The sequence below is a fragment of the Dryobates pubescens genome, chromosome 39 (genome assembly GCF_014839835.1).
Source record: "Dryobates pubescens isolate bDryPub1 chromosome 39, bDryPub1.pri, whole genome shotgun sequence".
Taxonomy (NCBI): Eukaryota; Metazoa; Chordata; class Aves; order Piciformes; family Picidae; genus Dryobates; species Dryobates pubescens.
The window spans coordinates 1,474,495-1,487,569 of NC_071650.1; the positions used below are offsets into that span (position 1 = coordinate 1,474,495).

The 13,075-nt window shown below is 54.3% G+C and overlaps 1 protein-coding gene across 1 annotated transcript in view; it reads left to right on the forward strand.

The window, feature by feature from the left end:
* The first annotated feature begins 666 nt into the window (after positions 1-666).
* Positions 667-13,075, forward strand: part of ATL2 (atlastin GTPase 2) — a 42,007-nt gene continuing 29,598 nt past the window's right edge. Inside the window, exon 1 of the mRNA XM_054177296.1 lies at positions 667-752. Within this exon, the coding sequence (XP_054033271.1) occupies positions 692-752 (61 nt within the window). The 5' untranslated portion in view covers positions 667-691. The remainder of the gene's footprint in view (positions 753-13,075) is intronic.

Genomic DNA, 13,075 nt, shown 5'->3' on the forward strand with positions numbered 1-13,075 from the left:
TGCTTGGAGCCCCCTTCAGACACTCCAAGTTAATTCATCTCAGTGCCATCAGGAATTAATGCCTGGAGCAGAAAGGGCCTCAGGTTGCCCCTGAGGTGTAGGATGGACACTAGGAGAAACTTCTTGACTGGAAGGGTTCTCAAAGCCTGGCGGTGGCTGAATGCCCATCCCTGGAGGTGTTGGAGAGAGGCAGAGAGGTGGTGCTGAGGTTCAGCCCCAGCCTTGGCAGTGTTAGGGACTGGTTGGGCCTGATGATCTTGAAGGTCTTTTTCCAAGCAAAGCAACTGAGTGATCCTGTGGCTCGGCTCTGCCTGCTCTGGCTAAAGGCAGCCTGGCTGTAGCACGGAGCAGGAAGGTTTCGCTGCCCACACCCAAGGCCATTTGCGATCCAGGCACTAAGATCCCGAGGATCTGAAGGTCTCCTTTGCCCAGCCCAAGGGACACGGAGCCCTGAGGCGAGGTCCCCAGCAGCTCCGGCGCGCCGGCGGCGGGGAGCGGCGGCGCATGCGCGGCGGCGGCGGCGGGCAGCGGGCGGCGCTAGGAGCGGGCCCGCCCCGCCGTGCCCCGCCCCGCCCCGCCGTGCCCCGCCCCGCCGCGCCCCGCCCCGCCGTGCCCCGCGCCGCCGGCGGGTGAGAAAGGTCTGGCGGCGGAGCTCTGACGTCACGGCGAGTTAATTTTAAACCCGGACAAGATGGCGGCCAGGGACGCGGCGCGGCGCGCGGGTCCGGCCCGCCACCGGCCCGACCCGCCAGGTAACGCCTTCCCCACCCCCCCCACCCACCCCCCGCCGCTCGACCGCGGCGGCGTGCCGGCGGCGGCGCTGCCCGCCGGGTCCCTGCCGAAGCGCGGCGCCGGGCGGGCGGCGGGACCGGGCGGCGTGGAGGTGCCGGGGGAGGCCCCGGTATCTTTCCCCCTACCTCAAAATGGCGGGGGCGGCCGCCGGCACCCACGCCTGTCCTCGAGGGGCGGCGGGGGAGTCGGCGCGGAGCGCCCCCGGGCTCGGCGCGCCGGGTCGCGGCGGCGCGGGGTCACCGCGTTCTCCCTGCGCAGCCGGGGCCTCCCGCCGTGCGGCCGGCGGCCCGTTCCGCAGCGGGGGCGGGCGTGGAGCGCGGCCCGGGGGGCCGGCGGCCCGTGACCTTATTTCGGTGTGCGGCGCGGGCAGGCCGCTCGGCCGTAGGCCCCCGGCCGTGTCGTGCGAGGAGCAGGGGGTGCGGGCCGGCGTGCGGCGGCGCCGCGCGGAGGGGTCCTCAGGCCGCGGAGCGCTGGCTTGGCAGGCTGCCGGGGCCGGAGCCCGCAGGGCGCCAGCCTCCTTGGAGGGGAGCAGCGCCTGGCAGCGCATGGAAGGAGAGGGCTAATCCGGGTTGGCCTGTCCCCCGTACGGACCCGCTGCGCTCCGCCGTCAGGGCTGCTCTTGCTTGTAATAGATCCTCTGGTGGTGATGGGACATGTCTCTGGCTCGATGTTTCGCCTGGGCTGTGCTGGAGCCTGCGCAGTGTGGGGTGTTTTAAGATGGTTATTTCTCAAGAACGGCTTAAAAGCTGAGAGCTGGTCCCCCCCTCTCTGTCTCTGGCCTGCTGGGTGTGTAGGGGGACCTGGGACTGTAGAGGGCTGGGCTGGCGAAATGGAATGGCGTGTGGGTTTGAGCACTGCCCTGAAACACCGAAGTGTTTTAACGTAGTTGTTGTGTAACTCTCACTCCGTTTGGAAGCAGAGCAGTTGAACTGAACACGATTACACAAAACCGAGGCAATGCTTTTTGATCTCTCCGCGGAGAGTGACTCCACGGCTGCCCTGGGCAGCCTCTTCCAGGGCTGGACAGAACCCTCTCAGGGAAGCAACATTTCCCAGAGTCCAACCTAAACCTCCTCTGTTGCAACTTGAGCCAGTTCCTCTTGTCCCTGTTGCTTGCTACCTGGGACGAGAGACCCACCCCCGTCTTGAGGAGGGCAGATTGAGACTGGAGGTGAGGAAGACATTCTTTCCAGTGAGGGTGGGGAGACACTGGCGCAGGTTGCCCAGGGAGGCTGTGGCTGCCTCCTCCTTGGAGGTGCTCAAGGCCAGGTTGGATGAGGCCTGTAGCAGTAGAAGGTGTCCCTGGCTATGGCAGGGGGGTTGGAACCAGATGGTTTTTAAGGTCCCTTCCCACCTACACCATGCGATGAACCTCACTCCACCACCCTTGCTTTGAGTTGCTTCATTTGCTTGCCAGCTAGAGACTGGGAAATCTAACTGCATGACCACCTGGCAGGTGCAGAGTGGCCACTCTGCTGACTTCTGTTGTTTAGGGGGAGGAAAGGGCAACGCTGCTGAGCAGGTAGAAATGTTTGATTGCTCTTTACAGCACTGTGGTTTTTGAGTCACAGTCTAGAGATTGAAGTTCAGGATGTTATGCTGCTTTGCTTCGCCCCTCAGCGCTGCTCAGCTCTCTTGGACGGTTCTGTGTATGACTCCCACTCCGTAGTTTAATGATCTCAAAGTCTTAGATTGTTGCATAACTTTCTCAGAGTCATAAATAAACGCTGTAATAAATGGCCTTTAAGGTAGCTGTGTCATCACTGGGGGGTAGAAACGTGTCGGTGTTACTGTTACTGACTGGCTTTAGGCGTGGTACAGCTTGGTTGATAGGGGCTATGTGTGCAGCTGGGGATGATCTGTGCCTGCCTGCAGAAGAGCTTTCTGTACGGTGAAAGGGGGAGCAGAGCGGTAGCGTGGCATGATTACAAGAGGAGAAGTGTAACAGGAGATGCCTGTAACTCCTGCTGTACCTTGACTGAGTGTTGCTTAATAGCTCTCTCTGTTCTGGCTTAGCCTAAAGTCAATAATGACACTTCTCCTCAGATAACAGTGGTGGTTCTGTGGTGTTTCAACTTGGAGCTCTTTTGGAAGCAGGGAGTGGGGCTGAGGAAGGCTGTCTCCTCCTCTTCATGCTCAGCTGTTTGCAGTTTTTAAGGGCATCTCTGAAATCTAGCACACAGCAGTTTTGCTTGAACTGGCATGAAAGCCCTCACACAGAATGCCAGGTTGGAAGGGGCCCCGAGCAGCATCTGGGCCAACCTTTCTAGGTGCTAGCCCTGAAAGCGTTCCTTTAACTGCAACAGTCTTTCCTAGGCCAAGCAGCTAGGTGGGATGAACAGGAGGAGTACTTGAGCAGGTCTTGAAGGAGTGCTGATGCTTCTTGGATACCTTGTGCCAACAGTAGTCCCTGGCTTCTGCTGGAAGATGTCCAGAGAAGGGCTGTGAGGTTGGAGCTCCTCTGCTGTGGAGACAGACTGAGAGAGTTGGGGTTGTTCAGGCTGGAGAGGAGAAGGCTCCCAGGAGACCTTCTTGTGGCCTTGCAGGATCTGCAGGGGGCTCCAAGAAAGCTGGGGAGGGACTTCTGAGGGTGTCAGGGAGTGATAGGACTGGGGGGAATGGAGCAAAAGTAGAAGTGGGGAGATTCAGATTGGATGTCAGGAAGAAGTTCTTGCCCATGAGGGTGGTGAGAGCCTGGCACAGGTTGCCCAGGGAGGTGGTGGAAGCCTCCTGCCTGGAGGTTTTTCAGGCCAGGCTGGCTGTGGCTGTGAGCAACCTGCTGCAGTGTGAGGTGTCCCTGCCCATGGCAGGGGGGTTGGAACTGGCTGCTCCTTGGGGTGCCTTCCAACCCTGGCAATTCTGTGATTCTGTAAGTATCAGTGATTAGTGTTTGCTTACTGACTGTACTAATAAAGCACCACTGACAGGAGCAAGACCTCTGTGAGGTGAGAGATTGTTTTCTTGTCCTAGTCAGACCAGAGACACTGCCTCAAGCTGCTGGGCAGGATAAGAGCAACTCTGTAGGAGGGCTGGGGGGTTTTTCCTCCAGGGCAGCAAAAGAGCACTCCTCTCCTGGTGGCTGGTATCATATCCTCTCTGACTTTTGAGTTGGGTCCAACTTCAGAAGCAGATGGCAAGGCAGGTCAACAAGATTCTGTGGTGGTCTTGTTTTGGTGGTGAGCTGCAGTGTTGTTAATCTCCAGCACAAGCTGGGCTGTGGGTTTGACTTCAGTGCTGTGATAAAACTAGTGTTATCTCGGTGCCTGTTGTTGGGAGATCTGGGCACAGGCTCTCAAAGTTTCGAACTGTTCCAAGGACACTTTTAAGGAAACCTGCCAAGTTTCACTTAAACTTCACCTTACATAGACAAGCTCATTTGAAGTTGCCTTTGTTCCTGCACTGCAGCCAGCAGCAGGCCCTGTTCTGGGGGTGGGTTGGGATTTTCTGGCCTGGTTGAATAGGGAGTTGGAAACTCTACTGAGTTGTTTTCCCTGGTGCTGCATGCAGTGGCCCACAGTGGGATTTATGGCCTGCCACTTCAGAGCAGTGAGTTCTCAAACTGAACTGTGCCAATCACTAGTGTTTTTAAGGTTTTTCTCATTAATCTCAACTGTCTAAGGTGAACAGATGACAAGATAGAGACCAGCCCTGCAGAGAAGGACTTGGGGGAGAAGCTGGACAGGAGCCAGCAGTGGGCACTGGCAGCACAGGAGGCCAAGGGCAGCCTGGGCTGCATCCAGAGCAGTGTGGCCAGAGCTGGAGAGAGGGGATCCTGCCCCTCTGCTCTGGGGAGACCTCACCTGCAGGGCTGTGTCCAGCTTGGGGCCCCCAACACAAGAGAGACCTGGAGCTGATGGAGAGGGTGCAGAGGAGGCCACAAAGATGCTCAGGGGGCTGCAGAACCTCTGCTGTGGGGACAGGCTGGGAGAGCTGGGGCTGTTCAGCCTGGAGAGGAGAAGGCTCCAGGGAGACCTCAGAGCTGCAGTTCAGGATCTGCAGGGGAGCTGCAGGCAGGCTGGGCAGGGACTGTTGAGAAGGGCTTGGAGTGCTAGGCCCAGGGGCAAGGGTTTGAAAGTGGAGCAGGGCAGCTTGAGGTTGGCCCTCAGGAGGAAGTTGTGCCCAAGGAGAGTGGGGAGACACTGGCACAGGCTGCCCAGGGCTGGGCTTGAGGCCCCATGCCTGGAGCCCTTGAAGCTGAGCCTGGCTGTGTCCCTGTGCAGCCTGCTCTAGCTGGAGGTGTCCCTGCTGAGTGCAGGGGGTTGCACAGGATGCCCTTGGAGGCTCCCTCCCAGCCCATTGCAGTCTGAACAAAGCTCCAGAGTGTTTTTAAGCTCCTGCAAAGGCAGGCTGGCAGTGAAGGAGTGGAAGTTTTCCGAAGTAGCCATATCCACTGGTTCTGAGCACTTCCCTGGAGAATGACTGGGTCTCCTCAAACATGTTCAGCAAGTTGAACTCCTTGATATATCCTGGAGGAAAGATGCAAGTAACTTTTCTTGCATTGGGAAGAATGGTTCTTGATGTGAGAATTCTCTCTTGCTGTAGCTGATTTCGAGGCCTTAGTGCTGTGTGGGGAGTCGATTTACATGAAGAGGTTTGTGGATTTGGGCTTTGTATCTCAAACACCATAGCAAACAGTTTGAAATGTACCTAACTGTTGCTTAGCCTGAATTTTGCTGTTTAAGAGCTGAGGGATGTGTATTAGGACAAGAACAGCAATGGGACCCTGGCACAGGTTGCCCAGGGAGGTGGTGGAAGCCTCCTGCCTGGAGGTGTTTCAGGCCAGGCTGGCTGTGGCTGTGAGCAACCTGCTGCAGTGTGAGGTGTCCCTGCCCATGGCAGGGGGGTTGGAGCTGGCTGAGCCTTGAGGTCCCTTCCAGCCCTGACAGTTCTGTGATTCTATGATTCCTAGCAGCAAATGAATGTGTAGCATGGACTAACATTCTGAGAGTGCTGGTAACTAGTCTGGCCTTTAACTTCTATGTATTCCTGAAATAAATTAGTATGTTTTGTGTAGTTGCAGGACTTGTTTTGTCCTTGCTGAGCCTGCTCTTTGGTGCTCACTGGGTGTCAAAGCTGGAGGAACTCAGAAGGCCTTCAAAATTGGAAGTTGATCCTCTCCACACTTAAACCTGGATTGAAATCTGAGCAATTTTGAACTTCTGTCTTTCCTCCCCTCTGTTAATCCTTGTGTGGCTGAATTTGTCCCTTGAGACTTGATGACAGCACCTCTTGTATCCTGTAGCTGTACAAACAAGTTCCTGGGAGATGATCAAGGGTATTAAGTCGTGCCAGGCAAGTAGCTACCTGTTGGTGTTGAACTGGAATTCTCCAGCAAGGAGCTTTGCATTTGGGAGGCTGTCTGCATGCCCCACTCTGGTGCCCTAGCTGGTAAATTCACTTAATTACCTCCACAGCAGGTTGCTCACACACTTACATGTCCTAAAGCTATCTGGAGTCTCTCTCTGAGAATTCCAGCTGCTCTGTGGGGACATTGCTCCTCCACACAGCACCGCCGGCTTGCACCTCGTGTGGTCTTTGTGCTCAGCAGGGTCTGCGGAGCAAAGGGACTCTCTCTGCCCCTTAATTCAACAGAAGAACAGAACCCAGAACTCTGCTGGGTTTACAGCAGTGGCTGACTCCCCTTGAAGGTTGGAAAAACTTAAAGCAAAAGGTGTGAGAGCAGAGACGATGTGGCTGAGCCACGCAGCGGCCACGGCGGGCTGACCGCAGTTGGCTGAGAGGAGCCAGGTAAGCTGGGGCTTGGAACACCTCGTGGAGGCCAGCTTGATGAACTGGTTAGCAGAGCTAAGAGGAATGCAACATTGTGTGGAAGGCAAGTCATTCTGGGCCTCTGCAGGAATGGTTTCTGAAAGACCAGCTTCTGCTTGAAGGATCATCCTGCTCTCCTGGAGGACACAAGAGACTGTCTCAGCTGTAAGGAGGCACAGAGTGCATCTTGGCAGCTCTGTGAGGTTCCTGTCTTGGGTGTTGTATGAGGGCTATCCTGAGATGCTTTTGCTAGAGAAGGAGCTGGCTCACCCAGTGTTTTCTTTATTCCCTTGTTCTAAATGCATTGTCAGTGTGGACAGTGAGCAAATTTTCAGCCCTACATACCAGAGAGTTCTGCATGTAGGTAGGGTGGGGTTTGTGTGCTGCTTCAGCTCTTGGCAGGTTTCTCTTAAAGGGCTGAAAGGGGAGCCAAGACCTGGAAGCCAGCAATGTTTAAGACTTGAGCTAACAGAATGTTGTCCAGATGACAAACAGGGACTGGAGAGTGTAGCCTCCAGTAAATGGGTAATTGAGAGGAGAACTTCATTTGCTCTGATGCAGTTTCTGTGCTCAAGTGAGATCAGAATCAGCTCCCAGTCTGTAATTGGTGTCAAATACTACTACTTCTGGTTTTCCTACCATCACCTTAGAGATAGCCCTGTTGAATTTACAATCTTTTATTTGTCTCAGTGGAATGTTTGAAGTGGTTGTTGAGCAGTGTGCTGTGTTCAAGGACAGCAGGGCTTTTGTTGTTGGAGTGGCACAGAGTCAACTCAGAGGCCTGTGGCCAGTGGTGTTCCCCAGGGATCAGTGCTGGGTCCAATGTCTTTATCAACGACCTGGATGAAGGGATTGAGAGTACCCTCAGCAGGCTCCTGGTGATACAAAACAGGTGACTGACCCCTGTCAGGCTGTGCTGCCAGCCAGTGAGAGCTGCCTGCAGGCAAACCTCAGGAAGCTCAGTAAGGACAAGGGCAGGGTCCTGCATCTGGGGAGGATCAACAGCAGGCACCAGGGCAGGTTAGGAGCTGCCCTGCTGGAGAGCAGCTCTGCAGGGAAAGACCTTTGAGTGCTGGTGGACAGCAAGTCCTGCATGGGACAGCAGTGTGCCCTTGGGGCCCAGAGAGCAAACGGGATCCTGGGGTGCAGCAAGAGGAGTGTGGCCAGCAGGGCTGGGGAGGTTCTGCTCCCCCTCTGCTCTGCCCTGCTGAGACCACACCTGGAATACTGTGTCCAGTTTGGGGCTCCCCAGTTCAAGAGAGACAGAGACCTGCTGGAGAGAGTCCAACAGAGAACTATGAGGATGACTGTGGGACTTGAGCATCTCTGCTGTGAAGAGAGGCTGAGAGCCCTGGGGCTGTTTAGCCTGGAGAGGAGAAGGCTGAGAGGGATCTGCTCATTGTATATCAACTGGTGAGGGGTGGGTGTCGAGGGGGCCAAGCTCTTTCAGGTGGTACACAATAACAAGCCAAGGAACAGCTACAAGCTTGAACACAGAAGATTTCACCTCAACATGAGGAGAAAGTTGTTTGGTGTGAGGCTGCTGGAGGCCTGGAGCAGGCTGCCCAGAGAGGCTGTGGAGTCTCCTTCTCTGGAGCCTTCCCGAAGCCACCTGGATGCATTCCTGTGCAGACTACCCTGGGTGCCCCTGCTTTGGCAGGGGGGTTGGATTGGCCTGGGTGATCTCTGGAGGCCCCTTCCAACCTCTAGTGCATTGTGGACTGAAGACTGTAGAAACCTGTGGGAGAAGGTGCCAGCTGCTCGTACTGGCGTGCTGGGACTACTCATACTTTGCATGTACTTGGAAAAGTTGTTCTCACCTCTTATCTTCTCTGAGTAGTACTGCTGAGTGGAAGACTAAGTGCAGTTATTTTAACTGCCTCTGTCAGCCTAATCCTGTGATACCACTGCCTGCAGACTTGCAGTTCTGCACTGATGCTAAGGAACTGTGCTGCCCAGCAGCGTGGCTCCAAACGTGACCTCAGGGCTGCCCTCCGGGCTGCTATCGCTTCTCTTCCAAGCAACAAAGTTTGAAGCTTGTCACAGGGATGAGGGAGGGAAGCCAGTGCAAAGAATACTTTAAAAGGAAGTCTTTCTGAGTGCTGCTGGTGTGGCAGATTTGTCAGGACAGAAGTTGCTTGGAGGAGGGCAGGGAGTAGTGCTTGTGGGGGTTGGGGCACAGGGCTGGGCTGTTTTCTAGAGCTGACAGTACCGTAGGAATAAGCAGCTACTGAAAACTTGCCACAGGTTATGTTCTGAGATTTAAAAGACAACCTCCCCCAATTTAAATAGCTGATAACAATTAAACACTTGAGCTGCAGATGCTGCTAGGAGTCCTGCTTGTTTGAGAAGAACCTTCAAATGCAATCTGCTGCTTGTTCGGAGAGGCTGGAAGTTGGCTCGGGATAGACTGAACGTTATTCTTAGTCTCAGCCTAAGTGCTTTGACTTGCAGACATTGCTGTTCCATTAATCAAGTATCAAATAGAGCTGCTCTGTAGCCTAAGCTGGAGCTGACTGATTTCTGTAGTGCTTTAGAACCGACTGGAGTAAGGTTTTGTGAGCTTTAGAAGAGCAGCTCACTGCTGTGTATCTCTGTTTGGGGTCACCTCCTAAACCTAGTGCTGGTCTTCTATGCACTGTAAGGACAGACTTGATGGAGCCACAGGATGAGGACAGTATGATCCACAAAGACCACTGTTGTTTGGAGGGGATGTTAAACAGACAGCCTTTGGGCAATTGTATTTGACTCTTCCTTCTCAACCCAAGGGAAGGATGGCAATGAAAGCATTTGTAGTCCCCACTCTGGTGTGGTGTGCTGTCCTGTAGAAAAGCAGTTGGACTGGCTAGATGTATTCAGGCTAGCCTGAGAACTTGACCACAAAGAGTAGTGCTAACCAGCTTCCCTCTGTGTTTGTTCCTTTCAGAAGGGTGCTGTGGCTTGCCTTTGGGATTGCTCTCTTCTTGTCCTCAATGCTGTGCTCACCACCAGGCCTGCCTGGCCAATGGCTGTTAGTGCACACAGAACCTTTGCTGTGCTGGGAAATGCTGTGTTGGCTGCTGTGAATCAGAGTGGTCGGGGCTGGAAGGGACCTCCAGTGATCATGAGTCCAATCCCCCTGCCAGAGCAGAATCACCTTGGGCAGGCCACACAGAAATGGATCCAGATGGGTCCTAAGTCTCCAGAGGAGACTCCACAGCCTCTCTGGGCAGCCTGTTCCAGGGCTCCAGCACCCTCATAGGAAAGGAGGTTTTCCTCATGTTGAGGAGGAACTCTTTGTGTTCTGGTTTGTATCCACTGCCTCTTGTCTCATCACAGGACACCACTGGAAAGAGATTTGCTGCCTCTTTTGCTTAGCAGTGGCTGAGACTTCTGTGGTAACAAGTTTGAGAGTGGTGTTGGAGAAGTTTAGGTACACATGGAAGTCTTGAGCTGTTTGGACTGATGTGAAGGTGCTCATTGGGCTGCCCAGGGAGGTGGTGGAGTCACCATCCCTGGAGGTGTTTAAAAAGAGCCTGGATGAGACACTCAGTGCCATGGTTTAGTTGATTAGATGGTGCTGGGTGAAAGCTTGGACTTGATGATCTCGAAGGTCTTTTCCAGCCTGGTTAGTTCTGTATTGTATGGAACTGAGCAACTAAAGTGCAGATGTTTTTACAGCAACCTTGTGACAGCATAGCTGCTGATTTTTTGCAATCAAAATTCTTCTAATGATTGAGAGAGCTCTTAGCAGCTGCAGTGTATGCAGTAGGAGCACTCAAGGGAAGGATCCTCTAGTGCAGGAAGGATTAAGCCAAGCCTGAGGTCTTCCAAGCAGCTGCCTGCGATGGACAGAACTGAAACCGAGGTGAGCCTCTGTTTGCAGAGGAAGGAAACCTTGCTGTTGAGTGAAGGTTAACAAAGGTGCTGGCCAGCCCAGCCTCAATCTGAACTCTCTCAGCTCTGGACAAACCTTTGGCAGCAGGCAGCCCGATCCAGTTACAGCCCAGTTGCCTGTCCATCTCTGCAGCGTTCTCACATATCACTAAGTCAGTCTCCACGTGGACAGGCTTCTTAGCTGTACTTGTGAGTTCCCAGAGTGTGGAGAAGTATTTTCCAGCTTAACTAGGCTGTAGCTGCAGAGCTGAAGGTTTCTTTTGGCACCAGTGCCCAGTCCAGCAGCCTGTGATAGCCTCCCCCTCAGCTGTGCCGGTGCAGCTGCTTCAGCGCCTGCAGGGGTGCGCAGCACATCGCCTTGCCTTTGTTCCAGGTAAGGTGGGGGTGCTGGGGGATGAGAAGCTGGGTGGTTAGTACTCAGCTGCACCACTGGAACACCCTGGGAGAGGCAGTGGTGCTGGTGCTGTCCTGTTGGCAGAAGAAATGGACTTTGAGCTGTAGCAGGGCACTTGTGTGCAGCAGCAGTGATGCCTGGCAGAGACTGGTGAGCTGTGGAGCCTACACGTGGGACTAAAGTACATTGCCATGGTTAGCTGCTGTACCAATTAGTATGGGGTAATTGCATGATGAAGTGATAGAGCAGCCCTGGCTGCCTTCTCCCTGTGCTCAGCAGCAGGGTCTAAAAAGATCAGAATTGGTAGGGCTGGAAGGGACCTCAAGGAGCATCCAGTCCCAACCCCCCTGCTGCCATGGGCAGGGACACCTCACACTGCAGCAGGTTGCTCACAGCCACAGCCAGCCTGGCCTGAAAAACCTCCAGGCTTCCACCACCTCCCTGGGCAGCCTGTGCCAGGCTCTTACCACCCTCAGGGGCAAGAACTTCTTCCTGATATCCAATCTGAATCTCCCCACTTCTAGTTTTGCTCCATCCCCCCCAGTCCTATCACTCCCTGACACCCTCAGAAGTCCCTCCCCAGCTTTCTTGGAGCCCCCTTCAGATACTGCAAGGCCACAAGAAGGTCTCCTGGGAGCCTTCTCCTCTCCAGACTGCACAACCCCAACTCTCAGTCTGTCTCCATAGGAGAGGTTCTCCAGCCCTCTGCTCACCCTCCTGGCCCTTCTCTGGACCCCTTCCAGCACCTCCAGATCCTTCCTAGAAGAGAGGCTCCAGAGCTGGACACAGAGCTCCAGGTGGGGTCTCTGCAGAGCAGAGGGGGAGAATCTCCTTCCTCAACCTGCTGGCTATGCTGTTCCTCCAGGGAAGGTAAAGAGCACACATGCAGGGTGTGATTGTTAGTGGGGTGGGGTTAGCTTTTTGCTTGGATGTGTTTCAGTTCTCCCTCCCTGTGACTCCTGTGGGGCTGTTTTTTCCCCCCTTTTGATTCACGTTGCTGAGCTGTGTAGAGCTGGGCACTAATTGCCTTGGCACACTTGGTGTTTTCCCTGGTCAAGCTTCCCTTTCATCTGCTGGGTGTGGTTAGGGTGGTTGGTACCTGCTCAAAGAGCAGTTGAGAAGGTGGAGGGAAGAGGAATTTAATTCCTTTACTCCATGAAGGTGTCTGGAGGTAGAGGCTGTGTCGCTTCTTGCCAGCTGTGTGAGCCAGAGAGGGTCACTTCTTACTGCAAAGGCATTTTCTCCCTCTGCTGTTCTTTTATCCTTTGAAATGGAGGGTGGATCTTTTTTCTTAAGACAGAAGGAGGGAGTTTGCTGCTGGCAGAGCTGAGTGGAATGCTCTCTTAGCTGCAGGGATTTCCAAAGGGAGGTAGGAAGCTGAGTGTGACCTGGAGGGGGGATGAAAAGTTCGCTTTCGCTTGGCAGCTTCGGATTGCTTGAGTCACAGAATGGTTTGGGTTGGAAGGGCCCTCCAGAGGTCATCCAGATCAACCCCTCTGCAGTCACCAGGGACATCTTCCACTGGATCACATTGCTCAGGGCCTTGTTGAGCCTGACCTTGAATACCTCCAGGGATGTGGCTTCAACTCCCTCCCTGGGCAACCTGTTGCAGTGTTCCAGCATCCTCCTGGTGCAGGACTTGTTCTTAATGCCCAATCTAAATCTACCCTGAAGCCATTGCCCTTTGGAAACAGTCCCTCTGTAGCTCCCCTTCAGGTCCTAGAAGTGTGGTTTGATTTTTACCAGAAAACAAGAAGGCTTTTTGGCTTGCTCCATGTCCTTTGTTGGTGTTCCTGACTGAAAGCTTATCTGTCCTGGAAGTGGGAGTGCGAAGCCTGGCCCTTTGGCATGCCTCCCTCTGCAACAACACTGCTGCTGTTGGCCTCTGCTGTGGCCATGCTACAGCTGCAGGTAGATGACTAAACCTCTTCTGGCTGCTAATCTAAAGATCAAACAGCAAGTAATTGCAGTTGGCATCTCTTAGCTTGCTTGCTTGCTTCCCACCCTGATCCTTTTCACTCCAAACCTTGGCTCAGTTCAGATTGTTCAGATTATCAGCTGCTGACCTGAGGAATACATACAAGGCAGAGAAAAATGTAGTTATGGCCTAAACCAATTAGAAAGCACTGACTCAGTCTTCTTGGGTGAGCAACAACCTTAAACAGAAGTCTTCCTAATTTAAATGTCTGGCCTGCAAGGATCCAGCCAGCTTGCAGTGTTCACAGAGAGCTTTCACTTGTTTCC